Source organism: Cyanistes caeruleus, chromosome 15, assembly GCF_971803275.1.
Source record: "Cyanistes caeruleus chromosome 15, bCyaCae1.hap1.1, whole genome shotgun sequence".
Taxonomy (NCBI): domain Eukaryota; kingdom Metazoa; phylum Chordata; class Aves; order Passeriformes; family Paridae; genus Cyanistes; species Cyanistes caeruleus.
This window is the reverse complement of record NC_141715.1, coordinates 2,451,702-2,471,801: the sequence shown is the minus strand read 5'-3', so window position 1 is coordinate 2,471,801 and position 20,100 is coordinate 2,451,702. Positions and strand designations below refer to the sequence as shown.

The following is a 20,100-nucleotide window of genomic DNA, read 5'->3' as shown; positions in this document are numbered from 1 at the left end:
GTTTTCCTTGGCGTGGGATCCTGCTGGGAGCAGGAGGGAACATTTGTGGATACAACTTCCCCAGAGCCAGCACACGACAAGGTACAAACACCAGGACAGGGCTCCTGTCACCACAGCCCCACAAAATAAAAGGCTTCCACCACAAGCAAATCTTAACCATTCCTCGTAAAAACACGTTAAATAAACACAGATAGGGGTGATGCAGGCGAGAGGCACATCGTGGTGGATAAAAACTACATTCATTTGAAAACAGATGCCAGCATTAGCCCTGCAGAAAGAAGAGTTCAGGCAGGTTCCTGCACCCAAGTGACCCCAGTAAGTTCCATGACAGCAGCAGGACCTTCACTTGTATTTTCAGAGTTCCAGTGTTGGTAGCTGGAGCAGGAGCACAGCTCTGTGACTCTGCACTGAGCCCTGGTTTATCTAAGCCTGGCTCATAACTGCTGAGATTTGGAGAATCTTTTTAGCTTCAACTGACAATTAACTATTTACTTAAAAGCCTGGGAGTTTCTTACTGTGAATTTCAACTCACAGTACTCATTATTCCACAAGAAGAATAAAAACCTATAAATTGTGTCATGTAGGTCACGGCTGCAATACCTGTAAGCCAACATGGTGAACAGGCTGTGCTGTGTGTCAGAGCATATGCCCAGATCCCACAGGAGTGAAAAGAGAGATCCCACCAGGCCATAGGAACACTTGGACTTACGGGTTCATTATTGTCTAATCCAGCTGAGAAGTCCCAAAGCAGCGGGAAGACCATCTATACGTAAAAAGTGAAATGTGGTTATGGAAGGCCAGGGAGAGCCCAAGATCAGATTGCAGAGATGATTTTCTCTCTCGCTGCTCATAGCAGCCCTGCAGGATCGCACTGAATTTCTTGGGTTCGACACAAGAACAAAAACTGAGCCTTAATTTCGTCGGCAGCTGTTGGCTCCTGCGCGGCCGTTCCCAGGAGCAGCAGATGCGCTGTGGATCCCAGGTCAGCTGAGCTGGGAGCAGTCAGGGCAGCTCCAGAGCACTGCATTGTTTGGACTCTGATTGTGGAATCTCTGCTCTGTGCAGTCTGTGGGCGGTGACTCGGGTGCTATAATTACCACTCTAATTACACTGGCACGTTTCCTTCTTGGCGAGCCCCATGGAATTGCAGTCCCGTTACCTGACCTGGGTTTCTGATAGTCCTGCCACAATGGGCTGCAGCATTTTGCTTTTTGGTCTGGCCACAAGCTGTAGGCTTTGTGTGAATTGGAAGGCCAGGAATGCCAAGGTAGTTTGGTTGGTTTTTTTTCCTGGAGGAAAAAAAAATGTTGTCAACGTCTGCTTTGACTGCTTGTGGCTCCTTCATGTGGTGAGGAGGAGGAGGAGGAAGAGGAATGGAGGAACCAGAACACTGGAAGGATCTTCAAAGGAGAAGGGACTAGCAAATCTTGCCCATCTTTAACTTTTGCCTCACATAACTGCATCAAAAACGCACAAAAACTCTGTGTGTCTGACAAATATGTCAGCTGGGACACTCGATTAAATTATCTGCACTGGGCTTTGGCATTAATGCCATTGTGACGATTCTCATCCCTCCTGTAGATACTGCTTCGGGATTTGGTGGGTTCAGAAACTCAGAACCATCCCATGTTGCAGGTGGAGCCCAGCTCACCTCTGGATTTGATGCTGCCCATACATGAGCGCCTGTTAACCTTGTAGCACATAAAACAAAGAGGATGCTTTATGTGCCATGTGGTCTTCAGGTGGGGAACCCAGAAAACGCTTTTTTGCTCTCTTCTTTCCCAAACTCAAGCAGGGTTTCTGCAGAAGAGCTGTGAGGAGTTTCCATGCTCCTCCAAGCTGGATCCCACACTGCAGCCCTGGGTTGGGAGCCAGAGCTGTGTCCCAGCAGGCCATGGTCTGGATGAAACCAGAGACTCCACTGCAAATCTTTTGCAGATCCTTCTTCCCTTTATAGCTCTCAGGGGGATTCAGTTTTGGTGACTTTGCTGAACAATTCTCTGAATCAAAGCTGCTTCTTGAAACTCTCTGTTTTTTTTCTGGTGGATTTTTCTCCCTGCTGATCCGGAGCTGACCTGGGAATAGGGGTGTTCCAGGATGCTCAGCACTTCTCTGTGTCAGGCTGCAGCTGCCTGAGGTAGCCACTTCACTCGAGGGAATTATTTGAGGTTTTCTGAGAGCCTCTTGACAGTAGGTAAAGACTCTTTCAGCTCGTGGGAGTGCCAGCTAGGAGCCTCCATAACCTGAATGACACGCAGTGCCATAAAAACTCCTGCTAAAACTCACTCTGTCCTTACAAGAAGCTGATTCTGATGTCAGGGTCTGTCATTTCAACCATCACTGAGCAGCTCATCTGGATAAGAACTGGCAGGTTGGAGGTGGCCTGCAAGTATCTCCTAACAGGAGACCCTTCCATGGGTTATTCCAGCTAAGAATGTAACTCTCCACATCTTGCAGATCTCTTCCCCGTTCTCTCCAGGCAGAAAAAAATGTGCTACTGTGAGAAAAAGGGAGAAATGGATGATTTTTGGCCAAAGCTCTTCTGTGGTGACTAAGCAGACTGCAGTCTGATATGTCTCAATCTGCCCCAATTTGATGACCCTGTCACACATAATTACCAACAGAACTTCCAGTTTTTCTTCAGCTCGTGTAGTAGTCTCAGAAATCCTGACTGTTGGGCATGATCTGCTTTATATGAGTTGTAATCGCATCACATTTTTGTTTATATCCACCAGTAATAGAAAACATGCATATCTTCAGTTTGACTTTAAGTATAAAGTGAATACATAATTCTGGCAAATTGTTTGGAATTATAGTTTAGCAGCATCTGGTTCAGATATTCTGTAGTAAATTGTTGGCACAGGCACTGCCACATTTTTTTATTATTATTATTATTTGAACCAAAATGTTCTCAGAAACATGTGTTTTTCATCCAACTTCCATGTAATCCATTTTATGATGGCCACAAAGCTGACGAAGTTTGAAACTTAAACTACCTGGGCAGAAGGGATTGTTTCTGGACACTCATTACACAGCTGATTAACTGAGGAATAAGCAATTCTGGCATGTAACCCGGCGTGTCAGTTGTTTTGGCTTTTTGTCTCAAGGAGTTGTCTTTCTTGAAATACCTCCCCAGGTACAATGTGTACATTCCACCCTGTTTTGCTCACAAATTACATACCTGACTTTTATGTCAAGTCCAATAGAGCTGCACCACGTTTCCTTATTCCACATTAAAAGTAACCAATTACTTGAGTAAATACCTGTTTTAAAAATATCTCAGAGTGGTTTCCTGCTGCTCTAAATACTGAAATATTTGGCAGCATTTCTGACCCTTATAAATCTTTCCAATAGTTCATAGTTTATCAAAGAAGCCACATCAGCTTTAAACCTGGTGCATAACTCATTGAGAACATTTCTCAAATACAGGATTTTTACATGAGCAATCAGGAAGAGAATGCCTGCATCATTTTTAATATAATTAGCTCTGGCTTTTCGTGCATTTCATTTTCTGTGACTTTATTGTCAACTTCTGCTCGCTCCTCATAAAAACCAGTTACCAGAAATTCAAAATCGATGATGAGAGGGGAAAAGTGGCTTAAAATACACCCCTTTGAAGCCTCCCAACAGACCTACATTTACTGAGCCTAACAGGTTCTCCAGTGTCGAATCCCATTTCAGTCACTGTCAGCAGCTTTATTCGCACCATCCGAGAACCAACTTGTGGGAATTAAATCAACATGTTCCCAGAGCAGGTCCCACACCGGGAGGAACCAAGTCCAAGAGGCAGCTTCCTCCGATCTCCTGACCACGTTCCCAGCAGGGCTTTGCAGCTCTGGGCTGGCCTCGTAATGATGTGTCATTTGCAAGTCAGCACCTTGCACTAAGCCCCGAGGTGGGAAAATTACCCAGGAGAAGAGGCAACACTCAATTCCCCTGCCTCGCTTATTTTCTCAAGTCTGATGAAATCCCACTGCGCTGCTGGGGCTGCACAGCACAGCTCTAACTCTGCTGTGAAATGTGTTTAGTCACAGATAGAAAGCCCAGAATCCAGACCTTGGCACACCTTCCCCGCAGCATCCTCTTCCCTTTTTGAAGTCATCGGCCTCTGGGTCCCTCAGAACTGGGTGTGCTCGCTCTCTGCCCGTGTGCTGGAGCCTCTTGCACAGCATTCCTCAGCCTTCACCTGCCTGCAACGGCCTTGCAGGGACACAGCCCTCTTAATAGTCATGAGGGCAGCTCATCTCCCTCAAGACGCCAAACAATTAAATGCTTCCCATTTCAAGGCAGTTGCAAAACGCTCGTGCCACTGCTTGAGCACTGCATGAAGATCGAATTATGAAACGCTCTTAAAAAGAAAAGCTTGTCTACGTTAACTAAAGGGAGCTCAGAGAGTATTCCTGAAAGCCAACAGGTTTTCAGAACTTCTGGAAGGAGTTGTGATCCTCTACAGAGCGTTACTGCTCAAACGTGTCCTCAAACACCTCGCGGCAGGACAGCAGCCTGCGGTCAGCCTCCTGCGTCCATGCAAGCTCCCAGCGCTGGAGCAAAGCTGCAGGCTCAGTGCCTTGGGATTCAGCCATCCCAAGTGTCCTGGAAACCAGCCCCTAAATCACTGGAATTGGTAACCATTCTATAAAATTACCCAGCAGTCGATCACGCTGCCAGGGAGCGAGTTACACCGGGCTCCGAGAGATGCCAGATTTGCTGGAGCGTGACCTGTGGATCACACACGAGCTTTTCCCTGGCAGCACTCACCTCTAAAGAGCAGCCACAGCTCCCTAAATCCCTAAGGAAGGGCTGGATAGCTCCAGCTCCTCTAATCCCAGGAGCACCCTGAGGAGAGAGAAAAGCAGGGAAAAATCGCGCAGCTCTGAGTGGCACCCGCTGCCCAGCCCTGCGTGCTGAGCAGGAGATGGGGAATGCTCAATGTGCTGACAGCCAGCAGATTTCCTCCCCAAAGTGACACCAGGAGAGGCTATTTTAGGCATGGTTTTGGTAAGGAAAAGACGTTAAAATAACCTTGATTAATAAAATATGGGCTGAAAAGCAGGAGCAGCCCACCACGGCAGCCAGGGCTGAGGGGTTCAAAGGGCACGCTCTGAGAAATTAGGAGACCTGAGCAGAGAAATCGAGCAGAGGGAGGAACGAGGGGTCTGGAGGATGGAGACTGCACAGAACTCAAAAGTCAACGGGGCGAAACACATCCAAAAATTGTAACTTTAAAAAGAGGCAGAAAGGTCGATGAGGAATGGCTGCAGGAGGACATCAGCCTGAAAGCAGCAGGGAAACGGCGTTAGGAGAAACATCATTTGCCAGGCACCAGGGGAAAAAAATAATATTTTATAAAAATATAAAACTAACTTGCTGGTTAGGAGCAGTGCAGTGGCTGTTACCTCCTGCAACAGATAAAAACTGCTACCCCTTAAATTCTCCTGCCTGAGTTCAACTCATTCAGCCCCTGGTCTTTGAACACTCGAGCTAAGTTAGACCTAGCAAAGGCAATTAAATAGCAAAACTCTTCAGCAGTATAAATAGGAAGAGAACAAGGACAAAAGAAGGGCCGGGCACTCCGGGAGAGGTACAAATGAAGAAGAAAAACCTATTCCTTTAATAGCCCTGCTGTCAGAAAGGGCAGAGCCCATCCCAGGGGCACGGGGGCTTTGCAGACATCCGCACTGGCACAGGCAGCTCCTCAGAGGAAAGCTGCAAGTTGCAGTTCCGAAGGCAGCAGCATGTTGATAAAAGGGAATTTCCACACGAGCTTGGCACCACCGTTAAGAATTTCAACCTTAAAAAAAAAAAATAAATAAATAAAAGAAAAAAAGAAAAAAAGAAAAAAGAAAAAAAAAAAAAAAAAAAGACGTTGCGATGTCAAACCCTCCGGAAGGATAAAATAATTCAAATAAAACTTCGCACGGCTCAGCCTCAGCACACACAAACCCCGTGGGCCTGAGACAAAAGCGGGGGAGGCCGGGGCTGCCCGGGGGCTGCCCGGGGGTGTCAGGACGTGCCTGCCCGTGCGTAGCCGTGGAGCCATGGTCCTGCGGCGCGGTGTCACGTCCCGCCGAGGAGACCCTTGCTCGGGGAGGTGTGAGTGGATTTCCTCAAGTGCATTTTGACAGCTGTGAGGAAGCGGGCGGCAGCAGCAGCTGGAGACATTCCTGGCTGCGCCCCCCCCCCCGCTCCTCCCCGTCCCGGCGGGACCCCCGCCCCCGGCACGGCACAGCTCGGCCCGGCACTGCCGGGGGCTGGGGGGCTGCAGGGGAGCGTGGTCTGATGAAACATCTGATGTGCATTACGGCAGGGCAAGGGGAGACACGCTCGCCCCTCCCCAGCCAGCGCGGCACTTCTCATCACCTGCTACGGATTTTCCTACGTGTGTATGTGTGTGTGTCTGTGTGTCCCCCACCCGGACAAAAGGCAGCAGCCAGAGATGCCTGGAGAGAGGGGTTTGCAAGGGTGATGCTCTCCCCACGGTGCTGGCGGTGGTCTAAGGGGGTTTCTCCCCCCGGGAAAGCAGCGTCTGTCCCTGTTCGCCCATCCGCCTCTGCACCCAGGGTACCACTTTCCCCCTTCAAGTGATGGATTTGGTCCAAATCCCCTAGCAGAAAACAGGGTACAAAATCCCAGGGTGGGGGGGAAAAAAAAAAAAATACCGAGGGAGTGGAGGGTTTCCAAGAAAGTCATTGCAATAGCTGCTTCGGAAAAGGATTTTTTTTTTTTTTTTCTTTGAAATCAAGTCTTGCCATGAGGCGGCAGTGCCGCAGGACGGCCGGCGCTGGCAGCCGGCTCCGGGCACGGGCACCCCGCTGCTCCCCGCGCAGGGCCGGCTGGAGCGCCCCGAAGTTGCCCCGCGGAGGTGGCGGGGGGGACCGGCCGCTGCCTGCCGCCTCCCTTCGAAGCGTGTTAAAATCCCGCTTTTTCACCTTTTTTTTTTTTTTTTTTTAATATTAATATTTAATTTCTATTTTTAATTTTTTTTTTTAATTTTTTTTTTTTTTTTTGCTATCCCTCCCCCAGCCCCGCTGTCCCCTGCACCCCCATCCCCCGGCGGGTGGGGCGGGGGGCGGGCGGCTGCAACCTGCCGGCGGGGCAGGGCCGGCCCCCGGCGGGCGGGCGGAGCGGGGCGGCGGCTGCCATTGGCCGCGGCGCGGAGCGACACCTGCTCGGCTCCCTCATGCGAGTGACACCGGGGCTCGGCGGGGATATTTGAGGCTCCCTCCGGCGCCGCCGCCGCCACTCCGCGCTCGCCGGGCACATGCGGTTCGCGGGGCCGCGGCGAGCAGCGCGCTGGGCCCGGGTGCGGCACCCCGCGGGGGAGGACGCGGCGGCGGCGGCGGGGGGAAGGCGCGACCATGTGCGCGGAGCTCGGCGGAAAGCTGCTGGCCCCGGCGCTGCTGCTGGCCCTGCTGCTGGCCAGCGGCCGGGCGGCCGCGGGCACTGAGGCCACGCACCCGCCGGAGGGCCCGCAGGACAGGACCCCGCAGCAGAAGGGGCGCCTGTCCCTGCAGAACACAGGTACGGCATGGGGGGCACCGGGCTCTGCGTGTCCCCCTCCCCTCGCTGCTGCTGCTGCAGCCGCCTCGAGTTATGACAGGCGTTTCATTTCGGTGTCCGACCGTCGGGCGTAAATGACCGCAGGGAATCGGAGCTGGCTCCCGATCCCGGTTAAAGCCCGGCTCTGCCAAGCACGTGTTGCCCGTGCACGGCCGCGGCCCCGCCGAGATGCTGCGAGCCCGGGGAGGAGAAAGTTTCGGGAGGGCCCGGGGGATGAGCGGGGCTCTGCCTCCCTGCCGGAGGGAGCCGGGCAATGATGCAAGGGGCCGGGGGTTTCTCCGCTCCTCTCCCCTCCCCCGGGCATTATCTGCCTGGGAGGAGAGAGCTGGGGCGTGCACTTGGCTGGATCGCTTCCCAGCCGTGCAAAGAGAGAGCGCGGGATCCAGACGCTTCCCTTCCTCCCCCTCCTTCATCCCACCCCCCCCACCAACTCCCGTTTTTTTCCCTTTCCCCCCACCCCCCTTTTTTTTTCTTCCTTTCTTTCTTTTTTTTTTTTTTTTCCCCTTTTAACACTCTCCGTGCTGCGAGGCGTGTTTAAACACACACGAGCAGGAATGCACGAATGCCCATTAGGGACTGCCACATGTGAATCACGGCACTGTGCAGTTCTCAGCACGCTGGAGCCAGGACATGTGATCCGGCAAAGGGTTTGCATCCGGATGCCAACACAAGCACCGGAGCCGAGCTCCCGGCCCCGAGAGCTCCCGGCCCCGAGAGCTCCCGGCTCCACAAAGGGCTCCGGTGCCCCTTTCCCCCCTTTCCCTGCGGGACTATTTGCGCAGCTTCCCCTCCGTGCCCCAGACAATCCCTGCATCCCACCCTGTGCCACCCCCAGATGCACTTCGGGGCAGGTAGAAGGGAGAAAATAAAAGGTAGGAGAGGGGAGGAAAACGCAAAATAATAATAATAATAATAATAATAATAATAATAATAATAAAAGCGGGGCGGCGGTGGATTGGGTTCGAGCTGCTGGCGGGGGGGTCGTGAGAACTCCGGCAGGCTCCTCGTTTCCATCCCCGGCTCCTCTCTCTGCCTTGCAGCGGCTGGAAATTAGACCGAAAGTTGCTGTAAAGACTTGCAAATGGACCGCATGGCAGAGGGGGAGGCTGGGGATGGCTGGAACACGCTGCGGTTCCAGGGGGATTAGTCTGGCTCCCAAGGGCGAACTTTAATTAAAGGTACCACAGGGCACAGAGTACAGGAATTCTTAGCATCCTCAGTTCTGGTCTAAAAGCTGCCCCTGTTTAACTTTATCCCCAGGCTTTTTCAGCAACCACCTTCCCTCTGGCAGTACTACTACATCTATTTTATTTTAAAGGACCAGAAGGTGCCGTGTTAAGATTTTTGGGTTGGTGGGGTTTGGTTTGGTGTTTTTGGTTGGGGTTTTTTTTTTGTTTTGTTTTCTTTTTTGGAAGTGAGTATTAGACAGCATTTTTTATTTTTTTTTTCAGTATTACGTAACATCTGAAAGGGCAGAATAAACACATATGTAACTGCTAGCTCCAGTACATCTATTTTATGTACTACATATATAAATATAAATATTTTCTGTTGATTTCTGCATAGCTGAGCACACAGTTAAGTTTTTGTACAACTCTTGGTGCAGAGGAATTCACGTATCAGTGGGAGTTTTGCCATTAACTTGACAGACATCCTGACAGGCAAAACCCAGTGGTCTGTAAAAAAACATCGTGCTAAATGGCCAGAAACTTGCTCAAAGTACCAAAACCGAAAAAATTTTGGCTGGCTGGGTCCTGGGCTTCTCGTTTTGGCACTTAAATTTGCTGGGGGGGGGGGGGGTGGCTTTGCACGAGCCAGAGAGCAAAAATCATGCCTGTCCTTTGCTCCTGAGGAATTCAAGAGCATGAGACAGTTCTCAAGTGAAATAGCTTGACGTAAGCATAGTGGATTTGGCATTTACTCCTTGGATATCACTTTCATAACACAATACACCCAAGTTTTGGCCTAATTCCTGCGCAGAACGGGCACGCTGCGGGTACGATTAACCACTGTCACGCATTTTTCTCTCAAACTGATGTTGGGAGCAAAACAACTCTTGTCTCCCCTACCCACCACCAGTTCCTGTGAAGAGTTCTTCAAATTAACTCTAACCAATACTCGTTCTAGCTGAAATCCAGCACTGCCTGGTCAATGCTGGCGATGTGGGATGTGGAGTGTTTGAATGCTTTGAGAACAATTCCTGTGAGATCCGAGGCTTGCACGAGATCTGCATGACCTTCCTGCACAACGCTGGAAAATTCGATGCCCAGGTAACACGGGGAGATGTCCTACCTGTCTGCTTGCTTCTAACACACACCTGGCACCTACTGCAGCTCCTTAACACGTATTTGCACAAAGAACTCCCGGAGCCAGCCTGATTCTGCCGTGATTCACTAATTCACCAGGAATTTTTCTGTGGAAAGGTCCAGAATCAGGACCCTCAGGACAGGAATAAAGCAGCGGTGTGCAGCCTGTCCTAGGAGACAGGCTGGCTGTAGCTGCAGCTCCCTGGATCCCTTCCACCTCCTGTAGCCAGGATAACTCCAGCAGAACCCTTCATGGAGCCAAACTTGGTTTTAAGAAACACAGGGCGGCTTAAGCCTCTACCCCGTGTTTGTTCAAAGCCGACTCTGAGACGCAGCTTGGGCTCCCAATTCATTTAGAATTATCTTGGTATTTCCCAAGGGGCAGTCACTACAGTTAGCCCTCAAGACTTGCACACAACCAGCCCAGGCAACCTCCCAAAGCTGCTGTACCCAAACCTTGGGTTCGAGCGCTGACGTTAAAATACGTTACTTCCATGGTATGTGGTATTAAGTTTGTCTCCTTCATTTTCTCCCCAGACCATTTATGCATCATTGAGACATCCTGTTATTATGTCTTGTAAACCTCCTCTCCCATTTCAGCGTGGAGGGAAGGGAACATTCCCGAGGGCCGGCGGCACTTTGGGCCTGAGCAGGCAGTTTAGTGAATAACTTGACTAAAAGCACGGGCTACATGGCACTGCTAAAAGCGTGGCACAAAGTAGGGCTGTCCTCAGGATCCAGCCTGTCCCATGAGGGGTGCTGGCACCATCCAGCAGGGAGCACTTTTTTGTAGTGCTGGAGCTTTAGGTTCAAATGTTCAAGGATGTACAAAGGGCCTGGCTGCTCGCTAAAATGGGAATTGCTGCTTTTGTGGGTATCTGAAAACCTTCAACTTCATTTCCAAGTGGCTTCCAGAAAACACTGGTTCATTTCTGCACAATATTTCTGTCAGTGAACAGAGCTGACCAAGGGAGTAGGGAAGGAAAGTTGGGAAGGCAGGGAATGGTGGAGGCTGATGCCAGATCCCCAGATACTGCTCATCAAACACAGCCCGTCTCACATCCAGGCTGTCTCCAGTGCAGAGCAGAAGATTTAAACCCCTGGAGCTTTATTTAACATGAGATTTATTTAACATGAAGGTGACTTTAGCCTCTGCTATGACATGGCTTTTCACAGCTTCTCTCTCTGTATCATGCCCAGTTATTTCAAGCTGCATTAAATGACAAGACTAACACTGGCCATTTTCTGTTCTCTGCTCAGAAACCTGAGAATTGATGTCAGTTTGGGTTTATATAAGAATTCTCTTTTTCATCCCTATTTGCCTACTGTGCTGTGTGTTTGTTCCTGAAGGGAAGGGCGAGGGAATGCCTTTGGTATGGGAAACTGAAAGGGATGAAGCAGCTCTTTGATGAGCAAGAAACATTTCTGGCTTGAAACAATTTGGGGACATCTGCTTGCAGGTCTGGGGCAAATCTTATTTAGGGTCAGTGGAGCTGGGCCAGTGCACTCTTGGGTAAAGAGGAGCAAGGATTTGGTCTTCATGGAGCACCTGCATAAAAGAATCTGAGGCTGATGAGGAGGTGGAGGCAGGGCAGGAGGCTTCCATGGGTCTATTGCTCAGCAAAGCACTGGGAGTCTGAGCAGAGCTGTAGCTGCAGCGTCCAAGAAAAGGGGAAAGGAAGGGATAGATTTGATGGCCACCAAGCAACTGAGTGAAGGAATCACTGTGGTTAAAGAGATGCTGCTAAAGCAGCTTTCCTCCACCTTATTTTTTAGCTTCTTGATCTGATTTTCTTAATCTCAGTTTCTTGCAACAGACATGAAGACATTGTGGGGTGAATGATGATGATGATGAATGTTATTATTATTATTAGTGCTGATTTGAGTCCCTCTCTGAGCAAGAAAATACTGATAGCTGGGGAACAGGGCAGGTGCACATAGATCATGCATACGTTTCTGTGAGTTTGTAAACTAATTTTAAAATGAGAAAAACCCCTGCAGTTCCTGAATGGGTATCTGCTTGTGGTCTTGAGGAGCTCAGCCATGGCAGGATGCCCTCTCCTTTGTGTGGACCTGTTGTTCTGCCACCCTGGAAGCAAATTAATTCAGCACTGAATTACTTCAAGGTGCTTACTTCTGCTCTTTCCCTGGTTGGGCATTGAGCTGTTGGGGCAGAGGAAACCTCAGAGCAGCAGTGGGGAAGCCCTGGGTGTTTCAGGTCCACTGGGACAGCAAAGCTGGGTAACTTGGCAGGGTCTTTAAGGGCAGAGAAGAAGGGGAAAGCCATTAAGTGATATCCTTAGCACTGTAATAACCCTTGACATTGTCCTGCAGAGAAGCAGCTGGCTGGGCATAAATCAGCTGCTGTGCTTAATGGACAAAAATACAGACCTACTCCATTTCTTTCCTTCTCAGGGAAAATCCTTCATTAAAGACGCTCTGAAGTGTAAGGCTCATGCCTTGAGGCATAAATTCAGCTGCATCAGCCGTAAGTGCCCTGCCATTAAAGAGATGGTGTTCCAGTTACAGCGGGAGTGCTACCTGAAGCATGACCTCTGCTCTGCTGCCAAGGAGAACGTCCAGGTCATTGTGGAGATGATTCACTTCAAAGACCTGCTGCAGCATGAGTAAGTGCCTCGGTGCTGGTGCAGTCAGAGCGTGGGAGCTCCTTCCAGGAGTGTCAGTGGGCTGTGCATCTGCCCAAGAGCTGTTTCACCTCCTTCTGGCCTTAAGCACCTCTTGTTTTCTCATGTACAGCACCAAGGTAAAGCTTTCTTTGCAGGGCCCCTTGAGGTTTGTGTACCAAGGGTGAGATGTGAGTGTGGAAGGAGGTGAAATGAGCTGGATCTGCCCATCCCCTTGGTGCTCTGGGAAATCCACCAGCAGTGTCTGCCATTTCCAGGGGCATCTCACAATGGGTTTATTTTGTTTTTCTGAGCTCAAAGGCATCGCTTCGACCCCAGTATCCTGTTAGAGGTGACAACTAGAGAAGGGGGAAGAAGGTTTATGCAAAGTTGTCAGCAAGATGATAATTTCTTCTTTAAATACATACTTTGAAATGTCTTGTAGTTAATTGTCCCTGAAAGAGCTGCAGTCCCCCAGGTAATCTCCCATTCATCTTCCTTCTTTATTAATCTCAGATGCTTTTTAATAAAAGATGGGGTTGTGCAAAATGAAGGCACAAGTCAGATTTTTGAGGACTTCATTCCTCTAACTAAGAGCACAGCTGTCCTCCAAGGAATGGCAGGCACAAATCCTACTTGGAATTGATCAAAGCTGCTACATGACAGCAACAAACCAAGCACAAGCTGTTTGTACTGACTCTTTGTGCACAAATGCAAAAATCAGAGCCTGTTTTTCTTGCAGGTGAACGTCTCACTCCTGAAACAAGAAGGCTGAGCCACAGCCTGGCATCAGGCTTAACCTTAGAGCATCTTCCTACCACACCTCTGTGCCTTGATATTAGCACAGAAACTCCAAATCCAAGCAGTCATGACAGACGATTTCTTTTTTTACTGAATCACTTCTTTGGGAATTTCAGCCTTGCATTTTATTTTCCTCACCACCCAAGGGAGCTGTGCTCTGGTTCCCTTAGTGCCGAAAAACACCCCCCACTAATATTTCAGCAGCAGTTGCAGAGAGATGCTTCAATGCCAGTTTACTCCCACAAATCCTGTGCTGTGGTTTGCTCAAGCTGGCCATGGTGGCCCGAAAGCAAAGCCCTTTCTCTGGACATTCCTGAGGCTGGGATCAAAGGCACGGCTGGGGGCAGAGCTGCTGTGCTCAGGGCCATGGGCAGCATCCTGCTGGCTGAGGGAGAAGGGCAGCAGGGCTCCATCCTGCCCAGCAGCACCTCTCTGGGCACTGCCTGGGCTGTGTCAGCAGCTATAAATTGGGTACTTGGCACCAATTAACCCCCCCATCATTTGGGGATGAAAAGAACTGTGCGAGCCAAAAGCCTGTCCAAGGAGGAGTGAGTTATCCTTATTTTATGAACAGGCTCAAGCAGGAATGCTCAGAGGCAGCTGCTTATTTCTGGGGAGCTGAACTGGGGGGTTGTTGGTTGGAGAAGAGAGGGTCATTCAGCTGAACACCTATAATTTGCATGATCTCATTTAGCGCTTCCTACACTCCAGCATCTCCCGGAGCGGGAGCTCGGCTCTCCTATGCGGGACTCCCCAAATAGAACCAGCCAGCCTCCTCCCCTCCCCTAAATTTAGAGGCCATCTCTGAAGCTCTTGAACTAAGGAACTTGTTTGAGATCAATAGGCAAGTGTGGCAGAGCTGGAAATAAAATCACGTCTGCTGACTTGCAGCCTTGTGCTCGGTTCAGGTAGTCTGGTCAGGCCGGCTGAAATGCAGAAAGTAAAACAGGCAAGGAGAAATGGGCCAGTATTAATCCACAGGGCTCTGGCAGGCTCTGAATACCTGAAATATTTGGCAGCTGAGCCACTTTTTAGTCATACCAGCGACCTTTTTTCTTACAAAGATTTCTGCAAAGGCTATGCCCAATTTCAAGAACTCATTTCTTGGGGGGGGGGGGGGTGGTTTATATCCTTTTGCTGGCTACACTTTGTATGCAACTTGCTCAGCTCTCTCTTATCTCCTACTTTCCATTTAAAACAAAAACCTGAGAGCAGAGAAGCGAGTGGCAGCTCTCAGGCTTGTTCTCTGTTTTGTTCTGACTGTTCTCTCCCGATGAGTGTTCGGAACGCGGTCGGGGCGGTGAAGCCTCCTCCTGAGTCAGCTGTGGGGGTCAGGCTGATTTGCTATGGTGGAAGTGGTGACAGGCCTTGGCAGATTCGTCCCTGCTGCATTCCAAGTAACTTTTTTTTTTTTTTTTTTGAGCAGCAGGAACAATCCAGCCATGGGAAATATTTTGAGATAGGGGAATAGGTGGCTCTCCAAGATTAGCGATTCTCAAAATGAGGTTAAGCAGTTGGTAAAGTTAGATGCTGTTGGTTTTCCTCATCTCTTCTGTCTTCAGTTAGTGAGAAGAGATTTAGACTTGTCCACAGCCACCAGAGCTGGTGGATGGGGTGCCCAAGAGGTGCACCCCCACCACCCACCCCACACAGCCACGACTTCTGACCCCGGGCAGCTTTCCACGTGTGCTGTGGATGGTTCCTGCCGTGGAAGATTTTTAAGCACGTCCTTCTGGGCCTGCAAGCAGCTGAGCAGTTGTGTCAATAGACAACATCAATATTGACCCACAAAACTTGTGACCACAACTATTTTAAAATTGCTGCACTCGGTGACCTGTGGCTGAGAAGCCCAAGTGCCTGTGCTCGAGCTGCTGGTGCCTTGGGGACACTCAGGGCTGGGTGGGAAGCACAGAGGGGATTGAGCCAGGGCATGTTCTGAGGCCTTGTTTGGCTGGGAAAAGGTGGCTTCTGAAAGCTCTTTAAGGAAATGAAGAAATAAAACTTGGTGTGGGAAGAAAAAGTGCCACCAAAGTGGATTCCATTTGTCTGAGCGCTGTTCAGGCAGATCCTGGGTCCAGATAGGATCTTGCCTGTGATGGAGATCAACAGCCAGTGGAGATGATGAGGAAAGCCAGAGAATCTCTGGATGAGTATTTGTTGCTTTCACAGAGGTGAGAAAACGCCTCCCTCACCAGACTGGGGGCTGGTGAATACTCTGAACCTCACCCAGAGGCAGAGCCTGTTGGGTGAAGCTGATGGCTCCGGACAGGAGCAGGTGTCCTTCGCCTTGTGTCCTGAGGAATAGAGATGGGAGGCAGAAAGTGTGAGATAGTTCTTCACTTGCCAAGCAAGAGCTCGTCTGTTCCTCTGGTGAACATTCCAGTTCTCCCAGAGTTTCTCCAGGGGGAGAGCAAGAGAGGCCACTGTGCATTTCCTGCAGGGAAGCAGCTGATTAGAATGAGGGATTTTCCATAATTAACGTGGGCAGAATTGCTGCTGAGTCAGGGGGCTCCCACCACTGGGAGGTGAGGCTGAGGCAGGTTCTTTCCTGATTCCCTGGGACGGCTCTTGACTTTGCTCTCGCTGCTCCCTTTCCCTCCAGGCCTTACGTTGACCTAGTGAACATCCTGCTCACCTGTGGAGAGGAGGTGAAGAAGGCAATAACGAGGAGCGTCCAGGCCCAGTGTGAACAGAACTGGGGAAGCCTCTGCTCCATCCTGAGCTTCTGCACCTCGGCCGTGCACGGAGACGCCGTCCTGGGAGCCGAGAGGAAGGTGGGGGAAGGCGGCAGGGCCGGTGCTGGCCGTGGGGACATGGTGGCCCACGCCGACCCCGAGCACAGGGAGAGCTCGCGAGCGGCCAAGGGGGAGAGAGGTACCAAGGGCCACTCCAACGCTCGGGTCAAAGCTGGGGGCCACAATCCCAAAGGGGCCCACGGGATCCTGGACCGGGCAGACGAACTGTCCGACTTCTCCGACATCCGGAGGTGAAAAGAGGCACCAGCTCCCCCTTCCCCCCCGCCCTCCCCCGGAATCCTCCTCCCTCGAGTTCCATCCTCCCGTCTATGGACATTCCAAAGCATTTCCCATTCAGAGGTCAAGCACAGGGCATTGCAAGATATCTATGGACCTCGGCGTCAGTGTGTATATAGTAGCAAAGGGAGAGCAGTGGCAATGGGTTATCCATCCAGCAAACTCGGCACTCGGGTGGCAAAATGTCTCCAGCTAAATTCTTTCCCCGTTTTTCATGAAACGGACATCGTCTGAAATTTTAGGATCTTGTTCGGGGGGGGGGTTGTTGGGTTGGGTTTGGGGTTTGGTTTTGGGGGTTTGGTTTTGGTTTTTTTTTTAATTATGGGTTGTTTTGTTGGGTTGTTTTTTTTTTTCCTTTGGTCTCCTTGGCAGGGGAGAAGGTTCCGAGCGGGCTTTGCCAGGCTGCATGTGGCTGCTTGTGGCTTAGCACCTCCAAAGGTTTAGGGCACAGCCTTACAGCAGATGGCTGAGTTCCAGGGGCATTTGGTTTCTGCCTGTGGCTGGGAACGCCAGAGCTCAGGGCTCTCTCTCTGTGTGGAGCTCTCCAAGGAGAGCTGCCCCGTCTCTGGCACAGGAACCGTGTGTGCTCTGGATCTCCACCACTTTCTCTGAAGTCACTTCTGAGCCATTGTTCCCACCTGGGTGACGCTGCCTGGTTTTAAGTGCCCCCCTGTTAGTTTTTAACAGCTGTATAACTTGACACTTGCTGATCACAGAACCATACCCAGTCACTTCAAAGGCAAGTAATCAGCTTCCAGACAAGGCAATGTGACTGTTAACACTTGCACAGGGTGCAGGACCCCCAGAAGAATTCCTAGGGACCTCTGCAAACCCTGTGCATATTCTCTGCTTCCATCTGCCCCCTCAGTGATACAGGTCTTCCACCCTTACAGCCCAAGCCTAAAGGGGCAGGTGTGGGCTCAGACAGCAGAAGGACCCTATAAATCCCCATATATTTAGTTCTTAGTAGGGCTGCATTGAAGGCCCATCAGAAGCCTCTCCTTAGCAGTGTGGTGTGGTTTGCTGGGATGTGGAGCCCCACTCTAACCTGCCTATAGCTTGGTTTATCCAAATGCCAAAGACAAGGAGAGGGGATTGACTTGGGTTTTTTAATTCTTGTGCAGGTAACGGCGACCAGTCTCCACAGAATGAGTTAGTAAAGGTGAAGAGTGTCAAGAGCTTATTGTCTTTAAACAGTTTCTAGTGTGAATGAGGTGTTTGGCCATATCTCTCCTACCCCCCTATGCAATTGTTATTCTCAGGTTGCAGCTCTGCAATCCTATATTCCCAGATATTGTACTGGAAGTGGAGGCTGCAGCACCCCCAGGGACAGGAGGGTGAGCTCTCAGCTTCCTCTAGAGAAAAAAAGGGGAGGTTCTCTTAGAAAGTGGGAATCACACCGGGGATTGGAGCCTTCTCATTTAGAAAGTTTGGGAGGAAAGCTGTGGGGGCAGGAAGGCAGTTCAGCAGAGACAGAACGTACCCAGTGAACTAACGTACGTCTTGCTGCATGGTGGGAAGGAGCTGCATAAACAGGAGAGGAGGGTGTTGGAATTTGGCTACAATTTCCAACTCAGATTTCAGTTCCTGCTAAGTGAGCACGGCTCCTAATAGCTACATTCAGGGTTTAATGCAGGGATCCACCCGCAGAACTTGGAGGCACTGCTTTAAATAGCAACCACGTAGGAGGCAAGAGGGGACAGTTGAGTTGAAAAGGTGTCTCTGTGATCACCAGGCCTTGGCTTAGCGACGTGGCCTTGACACTGCCCGGTTTTAGCCAAGTTCTGTGATGAAATTTTCATCGGGTTTCAGTGGGAAGAGCTGGGAGCAGGCCAGGTGCTGCAGCAGCAAAGAGCACGGTGATGGTGCAGTGAGTGTGGCATCTGCCCCGTGGGGCTGGTGGCAGCTCAGCCACCCCTGGGGCACCCAGGCTGCCCCACAGAGCAGCTTGGTTCGGGCCTGACTCTCTTGGCCACCTCCTGTGCTCCAAAAACCTGCTGGTGGCACCCTAAGAAGGTTTCTGGCGTGTGCCTCCGTGGCTTCCCTGCAAGTGTCCTCTCCCCCTTGGTGGCACAGAACCACCACGAAGAACAAGCTCAAACCAAAAAGACAATCCAAGCATTTTAGCACAAAAAACAGAAAAAAAAAAACAATTAAAAAAAAAAAAAACAACCAACTAACACAAACCAGAAACAACAACTTGCTACCAATGTTCTTGCATTGAACTAAAATAAGATCCCTCTGTCGTTAGAGGTCTTGATTCATCAATGGGAACCAAACAGAGATCTACATCTTTGAATGTCTCAGTCAACATATCACCTCAGCATGCATACAGTTTTATTTGTATTCGTTGGTTCTGTGGGGAAAATTGTGTATTCCCCTTGTTTAGTCAGTGAAAATTGGGGAGTGGGGGGGACGAGCTGTGGGTGGGAGGGATTTTTGTATAAGGCATCATTTTATTTTTATTTTTTTTTCCTCTGTGTGTGAAGATTTTATGTGTTCATCTACTGATTCCACATATGCTATTATTGTAAATATTTAACATTTCTATTTATTATAGTGTCCCCATTTAAAAAAAAGAACACTGCTGGCTATGATAATTTAAACGTATGTCATGACCTGTGTTGTATATATTCATGCCACTAGTATGGTTTTTTTATGTTTAAAGCTGCGTAAATATAGTTTTATACAGTTCCATAATGTTATTGACAGCATAAATCATTTATTTATTGTTAAACCTTTCTTTCATATCTAACAGATAGGGTGCGTTTTACCTGAGATTATTTTATTGTGACATCTACATAGCCTTAATTCTTTATAAAAAAAAAAAAAAAGAAGAAAAAAAAAAAAGTCCATTTAGATACTGTATGATGCTTTAATTAACATTCCTTATGAACTTGCTGTTCATGAAGGAGGTTTAGCTTAAAAGCCAAGGTATGAATGTTTCCTTTATGCTTTGCATCTGGAATGAGCCTTGTTCTGGAATGAAAATACTGCGAGAGAAGCAAAACGCCTACAGGAAAAAAGATAGCAGTAAACCCTGGAAAATGCTGTCCTAACTTACAGTGCTGAACTAAAAGGAGAAAAAAAAATAAAATAAAATAAAAAAATAAAAGACAAACTGTCCTTAATTCCAAATCTCTGGGAGAAAAACATACTAGTTTTATCTCGTGTAGAGTTTGCAGCCAAATAAGCTTGTAAATAGAGAAAATGCATATGGCTTTAGACAAAGCTCTGTACCTTTCACACACTATTATTTTCCTTAAACACTAATAAATGTTTTGAATAAGTCTGTGGCTGGGTTTTGTTGAGCTGGAGTTTCGGCTGCTGGGAGATAAGGGGGTGGGAAGAGCCCCCTGAAGCTGAGCCAGCAGCTGCAGCCAAGGGGGGACAGAAGTGCTTTGGCTGCTCGTCCCCCACAGCCAGGCAGTGGCAGAGGGACATGGGGACAGAGCCAAACCTTCCTCCAGAGCAGGGCAGAGCCCTCCTGTGTCACTCCCCAGGAGAGGGGGATCTCTCTGGCTGCTGGTCTGGGACCTGGAAGCTTGGCTTGAGGCAGGAAGGGAGATGCAGAATCAACTGGAGGGTGAAAAAAAGAGCAGGGAGCAGAAGCTCCTGCACTTCTCAAGCTCAGACAAAGCCCTTTCAGGAGGTTTTCCCATGGGCTGGGATCTCTGCAGCTTGCCAGAGGCACCCCATGGCTGTAAATCAGCAGGTTGGGGTTAGGGAAGGAGCAGGGGCTGCAGCTGTTGGGGGTTTCTCCTCACTGCCCTGACC

General features: G+C 49.8%; 1 protein-coding gene across 1 annotated transcript; it reads left to right on the top strand.

The window, feature by feature from the left end:
• The first annotated feature begins 7,198 nt into the window (after positions 1-7,198).
• STC2 (stanniocalcin 2) lies at positions 7,199-18,679 on the top strand. The gene is made up of 4 exons (XM_086851674.1): positions 7,199-7,521; positions 9,688-9,830; positions 12,282-12,493; positions 15,894-18,679. The coding sequence occupies exons 1-4, from the start codon at positions 7,359-7,361 to the stop codon at positions 16,279-16,281; spliced, it is 906 nt and encodes a 301-aa protein (XP_086707800.1). The 5' UTR covers positions 7,199-7,358; the 3' UTR covers positions 16,282-18,679.
• Positions 18,680-20,100: the final 1,421 nt, after the last annotated feature.